This window comes from Bombina bombina, chromosome 2 (genome assembly GCF_027579735.1).
Source record: "Bombina bombina isolate aBomBom1 chromosome 2, aBomBom1.pri, whole genome shotgun sequence".
Taxonomy (NCBI): domain Eukaryota; kingdom Metazoa; phylum Chordata; class Amphibia; order Anura; family Bombinatoridae; genus Bombina; species Bombina bombina.
This window is the reverse complement of record NC_069500.1, coordinates 904,305,358-904,330,332: the sequence shown is the minus strand read 5'-3', so window position 1 is coordinate 904,330,332 and position 24,975 is coordinate 904,305,358. Positions and strand designations below refer to the sequence as shown.

At 36.7% G+C, this 24,975-nt stretch overlaps 1 protein-coding gene across 1 annotated transcript in view; it reads left to right on the top strand.

The window, feature by feature from the left end:
* LOC128648089 (neuronal acetylcholine receptor subunit beta-3-like) overlaps positions 1 to 24,975 on the top strand; it is a 68,117-nt gene that overhangs the window by 29,294 nt on the left and 13,848 nt on the right. Inside the window, exons 3-4 of the mRNA XM_053700756.1 lie at positions 2,132 to 2,176; positions 14,739 to 14,848. Coding sequence (XP_053556731.1) covers positions 2,132 to 2,176; positions 14,739 to 14,848 — 155 coding nt within the window. The remainder of the gene's footprint in view (positions 1 to 2,131; positions 2,177 to 14,738; positions 14,849 to 24,975) is intronic.

The following is a 24,975-nucleotide window of genomic DNA, read 5'->3' as shown; positions in this document are numbered from 1 at the left end:
TGGTTTAAAGCACACTACCACTAGACTGTGTTGTAGTGGAAAAAATGCTACCTACTAGAATGCATAGTGCCTACTGTAAAGTATGGTGGAGGAGGGATAATGGTCTGGGGCCATTTTTTCATGGTTTGGGCTAGGCCCCTTTATTCCAGTGAAGGGTCATCTTAATACTACAGAATACAAAGACTTTTTAAGCAAGTGGGTGCTTGCACCTTTGCTGCTACACTTTGGGAAAGACCCTTTCCTGTTCAAGCATAACTGTGCCCCTGTGCACAAAGTGAGGTCTATGAAGAAGAGTGCCCTGCTTAGAGCTCTGACCTCGATCCCATTGAACACCTTTAGTATGAGTTGGAACGCTGATTTCAAGCAAGATCTTCTCATCCAACATCAGTGTCTGACCTCATGAATGCTCTTTGGTTGAATGGACACAAATTCCCATAGACACACTTCAAAATCCTGTGGAAAACTTTCCAAGAAGAGTTGTGGCTGTTATAGCCACAATGAGGAGCCAACTTCATATATATATATACGTTTCCAATTTACTTCTATTATCAACTTTTATTTGTTCCCATGATATTCTGTGTTGAAGAGATACCTAGGTAGGTAATTGGAGCATTACATGACAGGAACTAGTGCTCCTATCTAGTGCTCTTGCAAATGGATAACTTTCTTGCAAAACTGTTGCCATATAGTGCTCCAGAAATGGGCCGGCTCCTAAACTTATGTCCCTGCTTTTCAACAAAAGACCCAAGAGAACAAAGAAAAATTGATAATAGAAGTAAGTTAGAAAGTTGTTTAAAATTGCATGCTCTATCTGAATCATGAAAGAAAAAATAGTCTCTGACCTCACTTCAAAATCCTGTGGAAAACTTTCCCAGAAGAGTTGTGGCTGTTATAGCCACAATGGGGAGCTAACTTCATATTAATGGCCATAGTTTTGGAATGGGATGTCCAACTAGCTCATGTAGGTGTGATGGTCAGGTGTTCACATACTTTTTGGCGATATAGTGTACACTGTATAATTAAGTATACAATATTACAAACTTTACTGCCATATACATTAGCATAACATTATTATATACTTTGGATTGGGTCATGGGTCCATTTGGAATAGTGTTAACAGAAACATTGAATAGGGTTTGTGAATTGTTTCAGATGTAAGTATTTAAAGGGACATGAAACCCAGAAATGTTCTTTCATGATTTAGGTAGAACATACAATTTTATACATCTTTCCAGTTTACTTCTGTTATCAGATTTGGTTCATTCTCTTGATATGTATGGAAGGTTGTTGACGGAGCAGCAATGCACTACTGGTTTCAAACTGAACACATGGGTAGAGCCAATGAAAAAAGTCCTAGATATGCAGACACCAATCAGGAGCTATCAGCCAGGTGCTTTTCCGCTCATGAGTTTACCTAGATAAGCCCTTCAACAAAGGACAGCAAGATAAGAAAACATTAAATAATAGAAGTAAATTGTAAAGTTGTTTAAAATTGTATTCTCTATTTGAATCACGAATGTCTAAGATTTTACTGTTCCTTTAAGGTTGCCAGCTGTCTTCCACAAAAATACTGGATGATTTCTGGGTGACTTGGAGTTCTCACTCAGTGGCCCCTCCCTTGACCTCACCATAAATATTTTTCACCATGACTACCTGTAGCACACATAGGGCAATGTTTTTACACCCCTTTGGTTCTCAGTTTAAAAACACAATGACAATTACGTGTCCATTATTTTTGTATACATTTTACTGGACAACCTGGTGAAATACAGGCCTGTACAGCTAAATACTAGACACTTGCCAATCCTATATGTATACAATAGTTAAAGTGAAGTCTTTTGAAAAAATAAAAAGGATTTTCTGATAGGTTAAATGACTTTGAAAATGGTTCATTATACCACGTTAACCAGACAAAAATGTCACTGTATAGATTGGAAAATACCCATTTTAGAGTCATTTGTATTGTTAATAATTTTGTATTGAATACAGGAATTTATTTACGATTTCAAAATAATAGTAAAATTTAGACATATTTGTTGCATTATGCTGACCTAGATTATGAAGGAATTACAAAACCGTGGTTTATTAAAATAGAAATTTATTCAGTCTACCATTTCTCTTTTTTTCTAAGGATGAAAAAAAACAGTTGATGACGACAAACGTTTGGCTAAGACAGGTAAACACAAACATAACAAATAAATACAATGCAGACAAGTATAATCTACTGAATAATGATGGTACATGCCAAATCAGAAGCAAACGACTGTACACCAGACAAATGCATCATTTTAATGTAGCAATTATTTACAACCACTTTCTTCATTCAAATATCTATTCTATATCTAGTAATACTAATAAAAATGTGATTCAGTGAAATATATGTTGCGCTATTTCATCGCGTGCAGTGATGACAGTAATAGGGAAAGCAATATTTGTGCTAATGTGCGCTGCTATTACAAGTTGTCATCAATGCGAATGCGAGCTCGCGTTCACATTGCTGGGAATTGCGCTCATGAGAGTACGCTTCCATAGGCTCTAATGGGAGACTCGTTTTGATGCCGTCAGAGACGGCACAGAACCTAAGCGCAGAAAAGGGGGTAAGTAATGCAGCGATGGCAGCAAATATAAATATATATGTATATGATTATATACATTTATGTGTTGATATGAGTATATACAAGCTTGCGGTAGCACTAACCAGTCACTTGTAATGGTTGGTTAATTATCGCACGCGATAATTTACCATTCCACTTGTAATCTAGCCCTAAATAAATACTAGATAGAATGATGCATTCAAAGAAAAGATTAGTCTGAGAATAACAAGTATATGTATTTTTAAAGTTTCATAAGTTGTTTAAATATTGACAAAATAAGTGTAAAGTTTTCATGTCTATAAAACAATGGGAGCTGCCATGTTGTAACTTAGGTTGTTCTCTCTACCATGGCCAATTAGGGACAGTTATAAATAGGTCACTGTGTGTAATATAAGTGTTGTGCAGTTCCATTTTTAAAAGGAACTGAAAAGCTCACAATTTCAGATAGAATTACAGGAAAAGGTGACAAAATAAATGAAAGTATATTGCAGAGTTATTTTTAAATATATTTTTTATCATTTTATATTACCATTTCAAAGTGTTTAATGTCCCTTTAACGTCGTTGGCGGAGCTACAGCCTATCCTTTTGGAAATATCGGTTACTGGAGCAGTGTTTCTTACTTTATTTAATCCATTACCAATCAGTAAAAAAGATAGCTCTGGACAGTGACTGAAAACTGTATTACATCTGTACCCCTGAAAATACCATACAGCACTTATTATTGGTCATTTTTATGTAGGTTTTATAATAAATATTTTAGAAGTTTCTACCCTGGGATACTGTGTACCTATCAGTATAAACATAGGTGTGCGCATCAGACAGAGCTAGTTATAGCTCTGTTTCACATGAGTAGTGATATTTCCACCCTATTTAAATACTTTGATATCATACAGACATTTCCTTTGATATTATATAATTCATAGATTGTGATATATATCTCACGGTATCATTATTTTATTATTTATACTTGGATTTTTTTGTGATTTTAGTGCACATTTATTGTATATTCTAAATCTAATGCTGCTATTGAAAAAGGATATTTGGATACTGAAAATATAATTTTACAAAATGATAGCTGAATAAAATGATATTACTAGATCACTCTGCCTATCTATCATCTATCATAGAAACATAAATATTGACAGCAGATAAGTGCCATAAGCCCAGCAAGTCTCCCCACGATTTTCTAAAAGTATAAACTTAACTAGTTTGTAGGGCAGCCTTATGTTTATCCCAGGCATTCTTAAAGTCCCCCACAGTGTTTGTCATCACTACCTCTTGTGGAAGTTTATTCTGTGAGGCTGAATTATCAAGCTCTGAATGGAGCTTGATGCCCCTGTTCCTTCAGGCTCGCCGGAAACAGCAGTTACGAAGAAGCGGTCTTAAGACCGCTGCTCCATAACTGGTCTGTCTGCTCTGAGGCTGCGGACATCAATCCGCCCGATCCTATATGATCGGGCTGATTGACACCCCCTGCTAGCGGCCGATTGGCCGCAAATCTGCAGGGGGTGGCATTCCACAAGCAGTTCACAAGAACTACTTGTGCAATGATAAAGCTGTCGGCATTCATCAATGCCTGTCGGACAGGATCCGTTGTGCGGATCATGACGGACAGACCGATGATAAATCGGCCCCTATAAATTAATCACCCTTTCTGTAAAGAAGTGTTTCCTCAAATTACTCCTGAATCTACTACCCTTCAGCTTGATATCATGACCCCTTGTTCTTGATCTATCTATCTAATGCTAAAGGGATATGAAACCCAAACATTTTCTTTTGTGATTCAGATAGAACAAACCATTTTTATAAAGTTTCCAATTTACTTCTATTAACAAATTTGCTTTGTTCCCATGATAATCTGTGTTGAAGAGATACCTAGGTAGGCATCTGGAGCACTATATGGCAGGAAATAGTGCTGCCATCTAGTGATCTTGCAAAACTGTTGCCATATGGTGTTTCAGAAATGGGCCGGCTCCTAAGCATATGTCCCTGCTTTCAACAAAATACCCATAGAACAAATAAACATTTATAAGAGAAGTAAATTAGAAAGTTTTCTAACATTGCATACTTTATCTAAATCATGGAGGAAAAAATTACAAAAAACAAAACAAGTTTATCTGCAACTCCTATCTTATCCTCTAAGCACACTCAGGAGGTAAACCGTGATTCTCTCACACATGGTTGTATATGGTAGCAAAGAAAAAGGGGCTGAATTGAGTGGCGCTTTGGTGGGAGCTGGAGGATGTTAATTGGCAATAATCATATAGTGAAAAATCAGATGTATAGAAAAGAATATTTAATTCATATGAAATACGTAAAACCAGAGAAGTGTATATGACAAATAAAATAATTGTCAGAGAATATGCGTAAAAAATGTAGTGGCCGCAACTATAAAACAAATTTAGTCCAAGAAAATACATATACAATACACATAAAAACGAGCTGCAGTTTAAAATGTAATCGAACACGATTAATAAGTGAAATTATAGCATAACTCTGTGACTCAAAAACGTTAAAATTAAGAAGTGTTGAGGTCGGTATATTCTATTTTAGTAATTCTATATTACCGTTCCATACATAGGCAGGACACTAGGATGGAAATAAAAAACAGAGGACTGATTTTAAATCTAATATCAGCCGCTTCTAGTGCTTAGATACTTAAATAAGGTTAATATAAATTAATAAAATACAATGTTGCTAATAGGCAGAGTGGTGAACAAAAGCTTTATACAATGTATATAATTCTTTTAGGACAGTCAGAAAGCCTTCTCTGCTGAATCGCAGTATATGTAATTATACTCCAAGTGGTAAAAGAGTCTAGGTGGATAAGTAGCAGACCAGACTTCCGTAGTGGTATGTGGTGTAGTCCAAAAACGCAGTCACACTTACCTGCTGTGGATCTCCTTGTTGTGGGTTTTCAGCCTATTCCCAGCTTCTTCGCTGACTGTGCTGCAGGGGGTCATGTGACCTGTAGCTAATCGGATGGTCATAACAGGATTTGGCGGGTGTTGTAGTATCACTGTGTATTCCTATTCAGTAATCCTACTGAACAACAAGTCTTCCTTCTATGCGTTTTAGCAGTTTAATGCCTTTATCAAGATGCGCAAGATCACACCCGTTTTTTCAAATTTGGAGCCAAATCCTGTTATGACCATCCGATTGGCTACAGGTCATGTGACCCCCCCATGCAGCACAGTCAGTGAAGAAGCTGGGAAAAAGGCTGAAAACCCACAACAAGGAGATCCAAAGCAGGCAAGTCGGTCCGGTAAGGCTAGCAAGTTTTGAAACTAACATTGAATTACTGACCGGTCAGCTACTTATCCATCTAGACTATTTTACCACTTGGAGTATAATTACATATACTGCAATTCAGCAGAGAAGGCTTTCTGACTGTCCTAAATGAATTATATACATTGTATAAAGCTTTTGTCCACCACTCTGCCTATTAGCAACATTGTATTTTATTAATTTATATTAACCTTATTTAAGTATCTAAGCACTAGAAGCGGCTGATATTAGATTTAAATCAGTCCTCTATTTTTTATTTCCATCCTAGTGTTTAGTTCCATCCTGCCTATGTATGGAACGGTAATATAGAATTACTAAAATAGAATATACAAACCTCAACACTTCTTAATTTTAACGGTTTTGAGTCACAGTTATGCTATAATTTCACTTATTAATCGTGTTCGATTACATTTTAAACTGCAGCTTGTTTTTATGTGTATTGTATATGTATTTTCTTGGATCAAATTAGTTTTATAGTGGTGGCCACAACATTGTTTACCCATATTTTGTCAAATATTTTATTTGTCATATACACTTCTTTGGTTTTACGTATTTCAGATGAATTAAATATTCTTTTCTAACATCTGATTATTGTCATGGAAGAAACATTGTGGGGTCTAATATCCCTTTAATAATTGAATAATTGCAAGTGATAATAAAAATTTAGATTGTAAAATCAATTTAGATTATATTTTACCTTACTGATGGGTCATTTTGAACAGGATATAATTATATATGAAGCTAGGTTTTCATTATTACTCCGTTAATGTATACTTCAAGCTACATTTATTTATTAATTATATATATATATATATATATATATATATATATATATATATATATATATATATATATATATATATATATATATATATATATTGCAACTCTCATTGATTGAAGTACATTTTAAATGTATTTTACTACCTGCAAGATTAAAACCCAAAAGATGTGAGCTAGTAGTGGTTTAAAGTACACACTATTAAGAGTTACAGTTACACACAATACAGGGTCTGGTACCAGAATAGCACTTCATAAAATAATCACCAACACAGATCTATATTTAGACTCCTAATTTATTGGTCTATTGATGTGGTTTCCCAAAGGACTTTTCTAAAAGGCCCTTCTGTGGATAAAAATACCAGGCCAATAAATAAGGTCATTAAGGAGCTTGTCTGAAGCCAATGGGATTTTAAAGTAAAGTGATACATTTATTGCTCCAAAAATAAATCACATATGAGTGATTTACTTTGATGACGTCTGGTCAAGTTCTGGTGCTAAATACTTCATCATTTAAGAGCCATGTTAGAATTGTTGTTAATATTCTATAGTGTGTTTTTCATATTACCCATATAGGGCTAGATTACACCTGGTGTGCTAAGTGTTGTGCAAAAGTGGTAAGGGGTATTTTCCAGGTTCTTTTACGCACGTCGGAAATAGTGTGCATATTTTGAGTTCAAAGTAAATGCAATTGCTTGAGTGCAATTGAATTTAATGCACGTCGGGTTAGCACTACTTCAGAGCTCTGGTTAACTGTTACGCAAGACTAAAAAGTTGCACAAAAAACATCAAAATTACATTATAAAGAACAGTTACACTTATAATAACACTGATAAATAACACTGATAAAAAATTTTAAAAATACTGCTTTAAGAAGTTATAAGGGCTCAAAAGATATGAGTTTTCAAGTGTTATATAAAAAAGGCATGCTATAACATTTAGCATCTATGAGTAAGCGCTTTGTGGCGCAAAATATATAAGATAGCTGGAACCTTCCTTTTGGCGTGTTTGTATATTTCTTTTTTACTGGAATAAAGAATCAAGGATTTTTTAACTGTTGCTTGGTAGCCTTCTATTTTTTTGTTCACTTGACTATGTGTGGTCGTCCACCGCTTTTTGTTGGCTCCACACACTCCCATACCTGGTTTGGTCTGGTCCGTTTATCCGCCACTCGCTCACTACATGCGGAAGTTCTATGGTAGCGGCACTTCCCCTTTCTACATGCTTTAACATATAATTGCATACATGCACATGTCTAAATATGAGTATGTTTGCATATATATGTGTACATATGTATTTAAATATTTGTGTTTTACTGTATATGTACTGTACATATTTAACATTTAAATGTTCTTCACTTACAGGATAGTGTCCTTTTTATTGTAAATACATATTTACAAATACATAATAGTGTACAAAGTATCTATTAGTTTATGATTACTATCTAATATATACCTAATTTAGCAGCCAAGTAAAGACCAGCTAGGGGGTGTACCTTTTGGCGCATATGGTTTTAACTAAGCAGCATTTCATGACTATTATAATTATTCAGTATAAATGTAGCCTCAATACTAAAAAATCTAACAAGAACAGAAGTTTCTTGTGCTGACTATAATGTGCTAACTAAAATTAGTAATAAATCCAACTAATCCAATAGCAACCAAATACTATAACATGTATAAATATCCAAAAAAATCAAAACACTTAACACCACTTTGTCTATTTGTATGTGCAGATGCTTCTACAAATAAACCCATGATTCTTATGATCTCAATATAAATTATGAAGCCATTAGATCATCATTCTCAAAGAAAACAATGCCAGTCTATAGTGTTTAAGCCTTTAGGTTGAAGTATACTAAAAAGCTGTATCCATCTTGCCTCAATCTGTAGCAGGATCTTGTTCCTTCCACCCCCACATTTCAAGGGCGGCACATGATCAATTAGCACGAACCGTACATCACTAACACTATGTCCGGCTTCCATAAAGTGCATAGCAACAGGTTGATCACTTGTCTTAGCATTGATGGTTGCACGATGATCTGTGATTGGCCATGCATATCTTTGCATCATTTGATGTCTTGCCAACATAAAACTTGCCACATCTGCAGCTAAGTAGATACACTACATATTTTGTTTTACATGTTAAGAAATACCTGATGGTGTATTTATTGTTTTTAAATGGATAACTAAACGTGGATCCCAGTGTCATAGAGTTACAAGTGGTGCAGCGAGTGCACTGAAAAGAACCAGTTTTGGAACTTTGCAGCCAGGTTGTCTTTTTGTAGCAGTGTGATGGAGAGGTCAACATTAACAGATCCCTTAAACTTGAATTCCGCTTGAATCCAACACTACGGGGTTGCCAATCATTGAATGGTAGTGTGGAGGCACTCTGTATGATGTGCCAATGTTGGCACAAACTCTGCCCTATTAGCCTTATATCTGGACAATACATCGTAGTGAAAGTCAGTCTTTTAAGATTGGCATCATCTGTGTTCCTATTTCCCATATTTGGATTTTTACACATGTTGCTACTCTGTTGAATAAGTTTAAGTTGTTCAAGCTGGTCTTGTATTTCTTCATTTTCACTATTATTTCTGATAACATGTTAAAGTTGTGCTGTAGGGATAGCCCTCAGTAATAAGAGAGAATTTGTATCCATAAGCTTTTGGTATAATGTTGTTACTAATTTTCTACAGTGTTTGAATATTCTCAAGTCTAAAAAGTAATTTGACTTCCGATTGTATTGCATTTTAACTTTACTGTACTATATAGAGAATTAAGATGGTCAAACCAATCCAAAAGCTCCTGAGTGGTGCCATCCTAAATTATAAACAAGTTGTCAATGTACCGACGGTAGAAGACAACCCTCTGATTTCTGATACACACACATTATTGTGTTCTCATAGTGTTCCATAAATAAATTAGCAAGTGATGGGGCCACGTTTGACCCTATTGCAGTCAATTACATTTTTTTGGTAAAAGGAAGTTTCAAATCTCAAGTAATTAAGCCTTAAACCTAAATCCAACAAGTCAATGAGAAATGCAGCTGGAAGAGCCACAAATGTATGCCGATTTAAAGTTTCAGACACACACTGTTTCCCATCCTCATGTGGTATAATAGTGTACAAGCTGTATACATCAGCCATAACCAGTAGCCAATTGTCCTCAATCATAAGTGTATTCAACATCATTTGTGATGAGTCCCTCAAAAAGAATTGCATGTGTCTCGCACACAGCTGCAAAAAGTGATCCACAAAAACTGCTAGCCTAGATGTTAACAACCATCTAGCAGAGACAATGGGACGGCCAGGTGGCTCACTGCTGTGTTTGTGTATCGGGAAAATTGGATGGTTGATTTTTAAATAACCTGATGTCTAATCTTTAATCCATCCCAGGCTCCTCCCTTTATTAATAGCATCCACAATAATGTCTTGAAAAAGTCCTAGTAGGATCCCCATCAAGGCGCTAGTATGTTGCAACATCATTCAGTTGCTGTAATATTTCTCCCCGGTAGTTTTGATAGTTCATGACTGCTACCGCTTCTCCTTTATCAGTAGTCCTAATCACAATGTTAGGGTCTACTGCAAGTAATTTTATTGCTTCTCTCTCATCATTAGACAAGTTATTGTGTTATCTCAGTTGTTAGTCTCCATAAGGTCTTGTGAGACCAGACGCATATAAGTCTTGATACTAGAATCATAGCTTGATGGATCAAAGGTACTTTGACAGTTCGGTTTCGGTCACTGATGTTAAATATATATATATATATATATATATATATATATGTACATTGGAGCCCGTTGCAGTCAAATACCTAAAAAAATGAAAAATAATTTGTATTCAATATTAATATTTAATAATGGGTTTAACAGTTTATCTATATATATTCATGTGTATATATATATATATATATATATATATATATTAATTTTACCAAAAAAACATTGGAAGGGGAAATATTCATAATTCATGTGGGGTTTAGCTCACTTGAATAAATGCGCTCAGGTGAGTGCACGAGTATGGGTGTTAGTTTTTTTTAAGTTCAACTTACTTACTTTCACCTCATAATACAAGTGCAACCCGAGACACAAAAAGCCTCCTTCTAGCAATGTGATCGCTTGAGCGGGAGCATCATTTTGCGCTCCACTTGTAATCTAACCCATAATGCTTCACAAACTGTCCTAAGGTATATTTACTAAACTGCATAAGCTAGAACAGCATACACATAGCATTGGAGCCTGTGTGACGCTCCAGATTTTTTTTTTTTTTTTTAAAGGTACATCAAAAACATTTTTTTCCCTTTGTTGTCTTTGTGTAAAAGAGGTAATTATAAAACCTATAACAGTATTTTTGAGAATCAGATGTCTATGTGCTGAATAAAAAGTTTTACTTGCTTGTGAGCAGTGGCGGATCAAGGGGGAGGGGCCATGGGACTATTGCCTCTCCCCCCCCCCCCCCCCGACAGCCCCCTGAGTGTTACCACATGTCCAGGTTTCAAACTGTATACTTTTTACACAGGACCCAAAATGCAAACTGCCTTACTCAGTCCACACACTTTTTGGGTATATTTAACTATTTGGGCAGTGTTCACAAAACCGTGGCAGGACTTCCAGGATCACAAAGGTCACAGGTTCTTTGGAGTTCTGCCAGTGCTTGGCAGTGACGTGCGGTGAGGGCAAACATTGGTGAGGTGCTGACTATAATACACCCGAGAAGCACTATATGTGATAAATAGAGAGAAAGGGAGGGGGTATAGATAAAAAGGGAGGGAGGGGGGAGAAGGAGTGTGTGTATATATATATATATATATATATATATATATATATATAAATCAATGTAAATATTTGCATAGGAAATTAGTACATCTAGGCAAGTATCCCCGCTTGCTTTTCCCCAGAAATTCTTAATATACAATGTTTCCAATGCACAAGAGAATTGTGGGTAAGATATGCAAATTAGATATGCAAATTCTCAGTTTTTTTGCTTCAAAAATACTGTTTTGACACAGCGATCATTTTAAACAGGATTATGACAGCAAACCAGAAATCACTCACTAGACAAGCCTGTTTCGTTCTTTTTGGAACTCATCAGTAGGAGACAGATTTCTGGTTGCTGCATTTCGAAAGCTATTTTCATGGTTAAACCAAAATTCATTAAAATTATGCAAATATTTACATTGATTTAATTTTGAGACATGGAGGATTTTAATTTCAGTTTTTTATCTCCCCCCATAATTTTAATGAATTTTGGTTTAACCATGAAAATAGCTTTTCCAATGCAGCAACCAGAAATCTATCTCCTACGGATGAGTTCCAAAAAGAACGAAACAGGCTTGTCTAGTGAGTGATTTCTGGTTTGCTGTCATAATCCTGTTTAAAAGGATCGCTGTGTCAAAACAGTATTTTTGAAGCAAAAAAACTGAGAATTTGCATATCTTATTTGCATATCTTACCCACAATTTTCTTGTGCATTGGAAACATTGTATATTAAGAATTTCTGGGGAAAAGCAAGCGGGGATACTTGCCTAGATGTACTAATTTCCTATGCAAATATTTACATTGATTTAATTTTGAGACATGGAGGATTTTAATTTCAGTTTTTTATCTCCCCCCATAATTTTAATGAATTTTGGTTTAACCATGAAAATAGTTTTTCCAATGCAGCAACCAGAACTCTATCTCCTACTGATGAGTTCCAAAAAGAACGAAACAGGCTTATCTAGTTAGTGATTTCTGGTTTGCTGTCATAATCCTGTTTAAAAGGATCGCTGTGTCAAAACAGTATTTTTGAAGCAAAAAAACTGAGAATTTGCATATCTAATTTGCATACCTTACCCACAATTCTCTTGTGCATTGGAAACATTGTATATTAAGAATTTCTGGGGAAAAGCAAGCGGGGATAATTGCCTAGATGTACTAATTTCCTATGCAAATATTTACATTGATTTAATTTTGAGACATGGAGGATTTTAATATCAGTTTTTTATCTCCCCCCATAATTTTAATATATATATATATATATATATATATATATAAAATCCCACACAGTGGCGTATTTATGTTTTCAGCTACCCTAGGCATTTAAAATTGTGCTGCCGCCCGCCCCCAGTTTTTAGCCATAATATATATATATATATATATATATATATATATATATATATATATATATATATATATATATATATATATGTATATATTATATTGGTCAGGGTGACTGTAACATAACTTTTTTTTTTATAATTTGTAATGGGTTTTCCAAAGTAAATGAGGAGGAGAGAAGGTAGGTAGGAAAAAAGTAGAGAGGAGGGAGGGAGAGGAAAAGGGAGGGATGCATTTGTTGCTGATTAAACTGTGGCACATAAGTTCAGTTATTTGTGAGACAGGTTTTTAGTAATGAAAGACTGCATAATGAGTTAACATTATGTAGGCAGTTACTGTGCAGTGTGCACATAATTTTTACACATTACACAGTCTTTGATTATTAAAAGCCTGTGTCACAAATTTCTGATTATATGTATAGGAAGCAAGGAGGTGTATCAGCTACAGCAATACTCTAAGGCAGTCCTTGTCTATTATACATACTATTGTAAAATAAAAGATAAAACACATTTTCTGGTTTCTTGTTTTATATATATATCAAGAAACCAGTAAATGTTAGCTTTCTTATCTTTTATTTTACTTTTTAACATTATAACAGAAGAGTTAGATTTTACCTAAGTGAGTTTCCTCATTTGCTTTTTTTTTTTTTTTTTTTTTTTTAAAGGGGTATTAGATTAGGAATATTTATTTTTTATTTTGGATAATGCAACTTGTTTTTTTCTGTAATCTTAGCTTTTTTTATTTTTTGTAAATCTGTAGCTTAAAAAATAAATAGACTGCCCTCTGGGCAGGCATATTAGCTAGTATATATATGCTTATGCTGTCTTATCAAAAGTCTCTAGAGATTAAATTGTTGGCGTACCTGCGGCGCCATAGGATCTGATTTGCATATATGGTGAGCCTGCCCGAAACTATCCCCGCTATGGGAAGAGATTGAATTACTGCTAGACTCTCTACACTTTACCTCAACTCTGTCCCCCTCGAGCACTCTGTTATATGTCCTAGAGGATGGTATCCCTGACAGAGATAAGTGCAATAGTAGATTACATGGTCACAATGGAAATATATTTTAAAATACATTTGGTCAGATGGAAACTTACTGGTCTATATGGGATGGGTCTATATGGGATGATTGGTTGCATCGATAACTTAACTACTAGGTTCCTAGACTCTAAGGGGTAGATTTACCAAGCAGTGGATGCTGCATTCTACCCCTGATGTTTCCGGATCACCGGAAACAAGAGTTAAGAAGCAGCTCCTTAACTCGTCCTCCACCTCTGAGGTGGCAGACCGCAATCATCCCGATCATATACGATCGGGATGATTGACACCCCCTGCTAGTAAATGTGCAGGGGGCGGCATTGCATTTCTGGTGAAATGCTTGTGCAATGTTAAATGCAGACAGCGTATGCTGTAGACATTTAGCGATACCAGGCGGAGATGATTCGCTACAGCAAATCATGTCCGTCCGGCATTTGATAAATTGGCCACTTAGTCCTTTCTGAAATCTTAAGAGGTATCCCCTCCTTCCCCGCCTTTCTCTTTCCCTCATCCCCTCCCCCTTTTTTTCTCTCTCTCTTCTTATCATTTGATGTCCTGACATTACTTGTAACATAGATGCTGCCTGAGAACGGTATTCTTTGTCACCAATTTGATGTGGTATATAGATTATTTGCCATACTTTTCATTTTGTATATATGTGCGATCACCTTATACATTTCATGATCAGTGACAAATGTCTGTATCAACAAATACATTTGTAATGATATGTACATTGACATTAATGTTTTGTAATATTGATTTGATTTGGAAAACCAAATAAAAACTATTTTAAAAAACTGGGTTGAACAGGAATCCAAGTCCTTAAAAAGGGCCATAAATCACTATTTGAATGCCACAAAAAATGCTTAATTATGTGTAGAAAAAAAAGTGTACGATGACACACGAATGATTTCTTTTATTCTAATTTATATCGCAGGAATGGGTGGACTTTAAGTTGAAATGGAATCCTAAAGATTACGGTGGAATTACCTACATCAGGGTTCCGTCTGAAACACTGTGGCTTCCTGACATTGTTCTTTTTGAAAAGTAAGGATTACTTTATCTCTAATTCATCATTAGTCTCATATATGGAAATATGATATTGTAAATACTGAAAAAAATCTTATAGAAATAGTTATTGTTGTGAACTTTAGGTATTGTAATCTATTTAATTAATGAAAGCCAACATTTTTCATTCATGATTCAGATAGAGCATACGAGTTTAAATAACTTTCCAATTTACTTCTATTATCAATTTTGCTCCGCCACCGTTGAGGTAGCGGATAGCAATCATCTCGATCGGATAAGATCAGAATGATTGACACCCCCTGCTAGCAGCCAATCAGGGTGGTATTGCACAAACATTTCACAAGAAATGCTTGTGCAATGATAAATGCCGACAGCGTATGCTGTCGGCATTTATCGATGTCGGGCGGATATGATCCGCTATAGCGGATCATGCCCACCCGACACTTGATAAATCGGCCCCTTTGAATGAATATAGACTACTGTATTATAAGGTTACTATGTACTGTAACTTCTAAGTTTATTAAATTTATGCAATCCATTTATTTAGGCGTTCACACTTGTTTTTTAACAAGAAAAATCTGGTGCATTCCTTATGATCTGTTAAAGGGACATTAAAACCAAAATTTTTAATTTATGATTCAGATAAAAGATACAATTTTAAACAACTTTCCAATTGACTTATATAATCAAATTTGCTTCATGTTCTTGGTATTCTTTGTTGAAGGAGCAGCAATGCACTACTGGGAGATTACTGAACATATTGAGTGAGACACAGTAAAAAGGTAGATATGTGCAGCCACCATTCAGGAGCTAACTCACAGTAAAGCATTGCTGTTCCTGGGCATACCTAGGTATTCTTTTTAATAAAAGATAACAAGATAACGAAGCATATCAGATAATAGAACTAAAAATAGAAATGTGTTTGCTCTATCTGAATCATGAAAAAAGTGTTTCATGCCCCTTTAAATAAAACTACTTACTTTGCTAAAGGGTGTACCCTATATTTCTTTATGAGAAGGAAAGACATACATTACACTTTGTTCCCAATAAAAAAAAAAAAGCCATTTAAAAATTGCATTGAAAGCACAAAGTACTTTACAAATGGTATTAAGGGAAATTAAACCCAAAAGTTTTCTTTCATGATTCTGACAAAGCATGTCATTTAAAAAAAAAAACTTTCTACTTTACTTCTATTATCAAATCATTTTCTTCATTCTGTTGGTATCTTTTGTTGTAAAGTGACAGGAGCTCAGGAGCGTGCACGTGTCTGGCACACTATATGGCAGCAGTTTTGCAAGAATGTTATCCATTAGCAAAAGCACTAGATGGCAGGTATCTCTTCAACAAAGAATACAATTGGAACAAATTAAAATTTGATAATATAAATAAATTGGGAACTTTTATAAAATTGTATGCGCTGTCTGAATTACATAATACATTTTTGCATTAAAAATGTGTATTGAAAATATTAAAATAATGCAGTAATATTCTTATTTAAAGTACATCAGATTTTTTTTATTTTAAGTTAAAATTGTAGCAAAAAGTACAAAAGCATACTTAAATGAGCCTTGCTGCCATGGTGAGTGGGCTGAACAGGGCAGTTCCTTTATATTCTATAACAAACATTTCCTTGATTCTGGGGCAGGGAAGAGAGGGGAGGGGTTTGTGCTAGGGGGCTCAGCAGTGGTTTATAGGTGGACAGGAGGGATGTGGCCAATAGTATGCTGTACGCAGGTTCAGACAATCCTGGGACTGTTGGGGGGAGCCTGGGTGTGTAGTGGGCAGGTGCCAGGGCAGTGTTTGGTTTTGCTCTGGATTTTCCCTGATAAGGGAAACTGCGGGTGAGCCAGCAGGCAGAGTTCATAATCCTTGACAATCCTGCAATATATGGAACTATTGTTAGCTTTGTTATAATGGTATTATGCTTTCTAAAATATTAATAACTAGTAGCCGGGGTGCTGAAAAAATTGCACTTAAAGGGATATGAAACCCTCATTTCTTCTGTTAAGTGTGATCAGTCCACGGGTCATCATTACTTGTGGGATATTAACTGCTCCCCTACAGGAAGTGCAAGAGGATTCACCCAGCAGAGTTGCTATATAGCTCCTCCCCTCTACGTCACCCCCAGTCATTCTCTTGCACCCAACGACTAGATAGGATGTGTGAGAGGACTATGGTGATATATTTAGTTTTTATATCTTCAATCAAAAGTTTGTTATTTTATAATAGCACCGGAGTGTGTTATTCCTTCTCTGGTAGAATTTGAAGAAGAATCTACCTGAGTTTTTCTATGATTTTAGCCGGAATAGTTAAGATCATATTGCTGTTTCTCGGCCATCTGAGGAGAGGTAAACTTCAGATCAGGGGACAGCAGGCAGATTAATCTGCAAAGAGGTATGTAGCAGTTTATTATTTTCTGACATGGAATTGATGAGAAAATCCTGCCATACCGTTATAATGTAAACTCAGCCTTGAATGCAGTAGATGTAGCTGATATCAGGCTGTCATGTATGTATATTTTACACTTCAGTTTTCTGGGAAATGGTACTTCTCTGGCTTTTAAACTGTATACATAGACTTAACCTATTTTGCAGGGACTTGCAATAGGTTTTAAATGACAATTAATTATTGAGGTAAAACGTTTTTTTGCTGGCATGTAAAAACGTTTTTTTCTCTAAGGTACTGGGTGAAAAAATGTTTTGGGCACTTTTTTTCCACTTGGCAATAGTTTTGATTTAAATTAGAGCAGTTCACTGATCCCTCTCACTGTTATGTGTGTGGGGGAGGGGCCATTTTGGTGCTTTCACTATGCATCAGAAAAACTCAGTCAGAGGTTCATTTTCTTCCTGCATGATCCGGTTCATCTCTACAGAGTTCAGGGATCTCAAGAGTCTTTTTTGAGGGAAGTAATCATTCACAGCAGAGCTGTGCTGATTGTATTGACTGTGATATAAAAAACGTTTATTTGTGTATTTTTTTCTGCTGCCTGGGTTAGTTATCATTTGCTGAGGGGAACAATCCTTTGCTAAAACTGTATATTCTGACAAAGATTGATGCTATAACTTAATTATTTTATCTGTTATAATATTTTCTGTGCTTCTTAAAGGCACAGTTCGTTTTCATATTATTTGTAAATTACTTTGAAAAGTATTTCCAAGTTGCTGTTTATTTGCTAGTGTGTTAAACATGTCTGATTCAGAGGAATATCTCTGTGCTATATGTGTTAATGCCAAAGTGGAGCCCAATAGAAATTTATGTACTAAATGTATTGATGCTACTTTAAAAAATAGTCAATCTGTACAAATTGAACATATTTCACCAAACAACGAGGGGAGAGTTATGCCGACTAACTCGCCTCACGTGTCAGTACCTGCATCTCCCGCTCAGGAGGTGCGTGATATTGTAGCGCCGAGTGCATCTGGGCGGCCATTACAAATCACATTACAAGATATGGCTACTGTTATGACTGAAGTTTTGGCTAAACTACCAGAACTAAGAGGTAAACGTGATCACTCTGGGATGAGAACAGAGTGCGCTGATAATGCAAGGGCCATGTCTGATACTGCGTCACAGTTTGCAGAACGTGAAGACGGAGAGCTTCATTCTGTGGGTGACGGTTCTGATCCAAATAAACTGGACTCAGACATTTCAAATTTTAAATTTAAGCTTGAGAACCTCCGTGTGTTACTAGGGGAGGTATTAGCGGCTCTGAATGATTGTAACACAGTTGCAATCCCAGAAAAAATGTGTAGGTTGGATAAATATTTTGCGGTACCGACGAGTACTGACGTTTTTCCTATACCTAAGAGACTTACTGACATTGTTACTAAGGAGTGGGATAGACCCGGTGTGCCTTTCTCACCCCCTCCTATATTCAGAAAAATGTTTCCAATAGACGCCGCCACACGGGACTTATGGCAAATGGTCCCTAAGGTGGAGGGAGCAGTTTCTACTTTAGCTAAGCGTACCACTATCCCAGTGGAGGATAGCTGTGCTTTTTCAGATCCAATGGATAAAAAATTAGAGGGTTACCTTAAGAAAATGTTTGTTCAACAAGGGTTTATATTGCAACCTCTTGCATGTATTGCGCCTGTCACGGCTGCAGCAGCATTTTGGTTTGAGTCTCTGGAAGAGACACTTCAATCATCCACACTAGATGACATCACACACAAACTTAAATTCCTTAAGTTAGCTAATTCATTTATTTCAGATGCCGTAGTACATTTAACTAAACTTGCGGCTAAAAATTCAGGATTCGCCATTCAGGCACGCAGAGCTCTGTGGCTAAAATCCTGGTCAGCTGATGTTACGTCTAAATCTAAATTGCTTAATATTCCTTTCAAAGGGCAGACCTTATTCGGGCCCGGCTTGAAAGAGATTATTGATGACATTACAGGAGGTAAAGGTCATGCCCTGCCTCAGGACAAGGCCAAAGCCAAGGCTAGACAGTCCAATTTTCGTTCCTTTCGTAATTTCAAAGCAGAAGCAGCATCAACTTCCTCTGCACCAAAACAGGAAGGAGCTGTTGCTCGCTACAGACAAGGCTGGAAACCTAACCAGTCCTGGAACAGGGGCAAACAGGCCAGAAAACCTGCTGCTGCCCCTAAGACAGCATGAATTGAGGGCCCCCGATCCGGGACCGGATCTAGTGGGGGGCAGACTTTCCCTCTTTGCCCAGGCTTGGGCAAGAGATGTTCAGGATCCCTGGGCGTTAGAGATCATATCTCAGGGATACCTTCTGGACTTCAAATCCTCTCCCCCAAGAGGGAGATTTCATCTGTCAAGGTTGTCAACAAACCTAACAAAGAAGGAAGCGTTTCTACGCTGCGTACAAGATCTTTTATTAATGGGAGTGATCCATCCAGTTCCGCGGTTGGAACAAGGACAAGGGTTTTACTCAAATCTGTTTGTAGTTCCCAAAAAGAGGGAACCTTCAGGCCAATCTTGGATTTAAAGATCCTAAACAAATTCCTAAGAGTTCCATCGTTCAAGAAGGAAACTATTCGAACAATTTTGCCCATGATCCAAGAGGGTCAGTACTTGACCACAGTGGATTTAAAGGATGCTTACCTTCACATACCGATTCACAGAAGTCATTACCGGTATCTAAGGTTTGCCTTTTTAGACAGGCATTACCAGTTTGTAGCTCTTCCATTCGGACTGGCTACGGCTCCAAGAATCTTCACAAAGGTTCTGGGCACTCTTCTGGCAGTACTAAGACCGCGAGGAATTTCAGTAGCTCCGTACTTAGACGACATACTGATACAAGCTTCAAGCTTTCAAACTGCCAAATCTCATACAGAGATAGTACTGGCATTTCTAAGGTCGCATGGATGGAAAGTGAACGAAGAGAAAAGTTCTCTCTTTCCACTCACAAGAGTTCCCTTCCTGGGGACTCTGATAGATTCTGTAGAAATGAAGATTTACCTGACAGAGGACAGGTTAACAAAACTTCAAAATGCATGCCGTGTCCTTCATTCCATTCAAGAGACCAGAAATTCTCTTCTATGGTGGCTTTATCGGCCACATCTGTCCAGGGGAATGCCATTCAGCAGGCCAGACTGGTCAATTGTAACAACAGACGCCAGCCTACTAGGTTGGGGCGCTGTCTGGAATTCTCTGAAGGCTCAGGGACTATGGAATCAGGAGGAGAGTCTTCTTCCAATAAACATTCTGGAATTGAGAGCAGTCCTCAATGCTCTTCTGGCTTGGCCCCAGTTAGCAACTCGGGGGTTCATCAGGTTCCAGTCGGACAACATCACGACTGTAGCTTATATCAACCATCAGGGAGGGACAAGAAGCTCCCTAGCAATGATGGAAGTATCGAAGATAATTCACTGGGCAGAGTCTCACTCTTGCCACCTGTCTGCAATCCACATCCCGGGAGTGGAGAACTGGGAGGCGGATTTCTTAAGTCGTCAGACTTTTCATCCGGGAGAGTGGGAACTTCATCCAGAGGTCTTTGCCCAAATACTTCCACGTTGGGGCAAACCAGAGATAGATCTCATGGCGTCTCGACAGAACGCCAAGCTTCCGCGCTACGGGTCCAGATCCAGGGATCCGGGAGCGGTCCTGATAGATGCCTTGACAGCACCATGGACCTTCAGGATGGCTTATGTGTTTCCACCTTTCCCGATGCTTCCTCGATTGATTGCCAGAATCAAACAGGAGAAAGCATCAGTGATTCTAATAGCGCCTGCATGGCCACGCAGGACTTGGTATACAGATCTGGTGGACATGTCATTCTGTCCACCTTGGTCGTTACCTCTGAAACAGGACCTTCTGATTCAGGGTCCTTTCAAACATCAAAATCTAACTTCTCTGAAGCTGACTGCTTGGAAATTGAACGCTTGATCTTATCAAAGCGTGGTTTTTCTGAGTCAGTTATTGATACCTTAATACAGGCTAGGAAGCCTGTCACTAGAAAGATTTACCATAAAATATGGCGTAAATACCTATATTGGTGCGAATCCAAAGGTTACTCTTGGAGTAAGGTTAGGATTCCTAGGATATTGTCTTTTCTACAAGAAGGTTTAGAAAAGGGGTTATCCGCTAGTTCCTTAAAGGGACAGATCTCAGCTCTGTCCATTCTGTTACACAAGCGTCTGTCAGAAGTTCCAGACGTTCAGGCTTTTTGTCAGGCTTTGGCCAGGATTAAACCTGTGTTTAAAGCTGTGGCTCCACCATGGAGTTTAAACCTTGTTCTTAACGTTTTACAGGGTGTTCCGTTTGAACCCCTTCATTCCATTGATATAAAGTTGTTATCTTGGAAAGTTCTATTTTTAATGGCTATTTCCTCGGCTCGAAGAGTCTCTGAGTTATCAGCCTTACATTGTGATTCTCCTTATTTGATTTTTCACTCGGATAAGGTAGTTCTGCGTACTAAGCCTGGGTTCTTACCTAAGGTAGTCACTAACAGGAATATCAATCAGGAGATTGTTGTTCCATCCTTGTGCCCAAATCCTTCTTCGAGGAAGGAACGTCTTTTGCACAATCTGGATGTAGTTCGTGCCCTTAAATTTTATTTACAGGCAACTAAAGATTTTCGACAAACGTCTTCCCTGTTTGTCGTTTACTCTGGTCAGAGGAGAGGTCAAAAAGCTTCTGCTACCTCTCTCTCTTTTTGGCTTCGTAGCATAATTCGTTTAGCTTATGAGACTGCTGGACAGCAGCCTCCTGAAAGAATTACAGCTCATTCCACTAGAGCTGTGGCTTCCACTTGGGCCTTTAAGAATGAGGCCTCTGTTGAACAGATTTGCAAGGCTGCAACTTGGTCTTCGCTTCATACTTTTTCCAAATTTTACATATTTGACACTTTTGCTTCCTCGGAGGCTATTTTTGGGAGAAAGGTTCTTCAGGCAGTGGTTCCTTCTGTATAAAGAGCCTGCCTATCCCTCCCGTCATCCGTGTACTTTTGCTTTGGTATTGGTATCCCACAAGTAATGATGACCCGTGGACTGATCACACTTAACAGAAGAAAACATAATTTATGCTTACCTGATAAATTCCTTTCTTCTGTAGTGTGATCAGTCCACGGCCCGCCCTGTTTTTTAAGGCAGGTAAATATTTTTTAAATTATACTCCAGTCACCACTACACCCTTGGCTTCTCCTTTCTCGTTGGTCCTTGGTCGAATGACTGGAGGTGACGTAGAGGGGAGGAGCTATATAGCAACTCTGCTGGGTGAATCCTCTTGCACTTCCTGTAGGGGAGCAGTTAATATCCCACAAGTAATGATGACCCGTGGACTGATCACACTACAGAAGAAAGGAATTTATCAGGTAAGCATAAATTATGTTTTTTTTTCTTTTGTGATTCAGATAGAGTATGCAATTTTAAGCAACTTTCTTATTTACGCATATTATCAATTTTTTTTCGTTCTCTTAGTATATTTCTTTTAAAAAGCAGGAATGTAAGTTTAGGAGCCAGATCATTTTTGGTTCAGCACCTGGGAGTAAATTAGAAAGTTGCTTTAAATTGCATGCTCTATCTGAATCATGAAAGAAAAAAATTGGGTTTCATATCTCTTTAAAGGGATACTAAAAACTATTTTTTTTCTTTCATGATTCAGATAGAGCAGGCAATTTTAAGCAACTTTCAAATTTACTTCTATTATCAATTTTCTTTGTTCTCTTGGTATCTTTATTTGAAATAGCAGGAATGAAAGCTTTGGAGCCGGCCCATTTTAGGTTCAGCACCTGTGCTACCCGCTATCCAGGGTGCTGAGTTAAAAATAGGCAGTCTCCAAAACTTTCATTCCTGCTTTTTCAAATAAAGATACCAAGAGAACAAAGAAAACATGATAATAGGAGTAAATTAGAAAGTTGCTTAAAATTGCATGCTAAACCGAATAATGAAAGAAAGAAAAATTGGGTTTAGTATCACTTTAAGGTATTTTACTGTTTCAGGTATAACATTCCCTTTTTTTCCGGAAAATATTCTACTTAAAATCGTGTTATTATTTGTAATCCTCTGAAGACCTGTGAGCTTGGATTATTTCCAATATATTTCATTTATTTATACTGTTGCTGTTTGACAAATCTTTAGAGGAACCATTGGTGCATATATTAAAGAGTTTATTAGAATTTTGCTTGCAAAGAATTATCAAAATGAGTCATTGTTGACAAGAGGAATGATCCTAAAACATGACCCACCAGTGCCACCAAATTCTGTAAGGCTGAGTACACAGGCAAGTGTATAAAAAATTAAAAATACAGATATATAAAACAGACTAAATAAATAATTAGAATAATAATAATAATAAAACAGATGGAGGTGGGCCCTGTTGCGAAGATGGACATTGTTTCTTTGTATTACATTTATATAACATATTTTTATGTGTAAGGTGGTTATTTTTTTAATCCTTTTAGTACTTCAGTATATTAATAAGAATGAATTCTTATCTACCCAATACATTGGGGTAGATTAATCATAGTGTGAACAGACATGATACAATGTAGCGCATCATGTCCGCTGCACATGGATAAATGCCAACAGCATACGCTGTCGGCATTTATCATTGCACCAGCAGTTCTTGTGAACTGCTGGTGCAATACCGCCCCCTGCAGATTCACGGGCAAACGGCCGCTAGCGGGGGGTGTCAATCAACCCGATCAAGTTGATTTCTGTCCGCGGCCACAGAGCAGGCGGACAAGTTATGGATCAGCGGTTTTTATATGGAGCTTAATATATCGACCCCATTGTATTTAATTGTGTATTATGTATTGAGTCAGTAATATAACAAACCTTTTTGCCTTTTTATTATTTGGCTTTATGTGCTGATTGTTTTCTTAAACTTATTTTTCCGCTAACTGGATTATTACATTTTTTATTGGTCATTAGAGGCACTCAAGGTCAACATCAAGAAAGTCACAGCCTGGGAATCCTGTGCCATTTAGCTTATTTAGCAGTTTGGGAATTAAACTAAAAAAAAAAAAAAAAATTATATAATGTATACAAAAGAACAGAAATTATACTTTTTTTTTAACATGAAAAACATTTAAGTTAAAGATCTTTAAACTGATATCAAAACTAACCGGAAAGGTATATTTTCTTTTCTAGATTTTTTTGTACCTCAGATTTTCATAACTGATACCTTGGAACAGATTACTCATTAGATAATTAGGACATTATTCTAATCATGAGCATGAAAACAAAATGTATTCAACATCCTTTTTTCTTTAAAAAAAAAAAAAAAAAATACAATTATTTATATATATATATAGATAGATAGATAGATTTACTGTAATATATTTTAAAATGTACAGAGATACAACAAAGGGACACATAATTTCTACAAAAAAAAGATTATACTCCCGTGATAGCTGTTAAAGTAATTTTTATAGTAAGTTGGATAACAAATTCAGTTTGCATTTTCATTTTCTAATAAAAAAAATTCAAAATTCTACTATCAATAAATGTCAACATTTACAATTCTGATGCGCCAAACACCAAAAAACACTATCTAGATTAATTTAGCTGCTCTTTGAATGTTATAGCGTCCCTTTATTTTTTCATATTGACTTGTATGATGCTTTAACATCATACAGTCTTTAGACTGCTGCTACATAACTTCTGTTTCCGGCGAGCCTGAAGGTTCGCCAGAAACATGGGGCATCAAGCTCCGTACGGAGCTTGATAAATTGA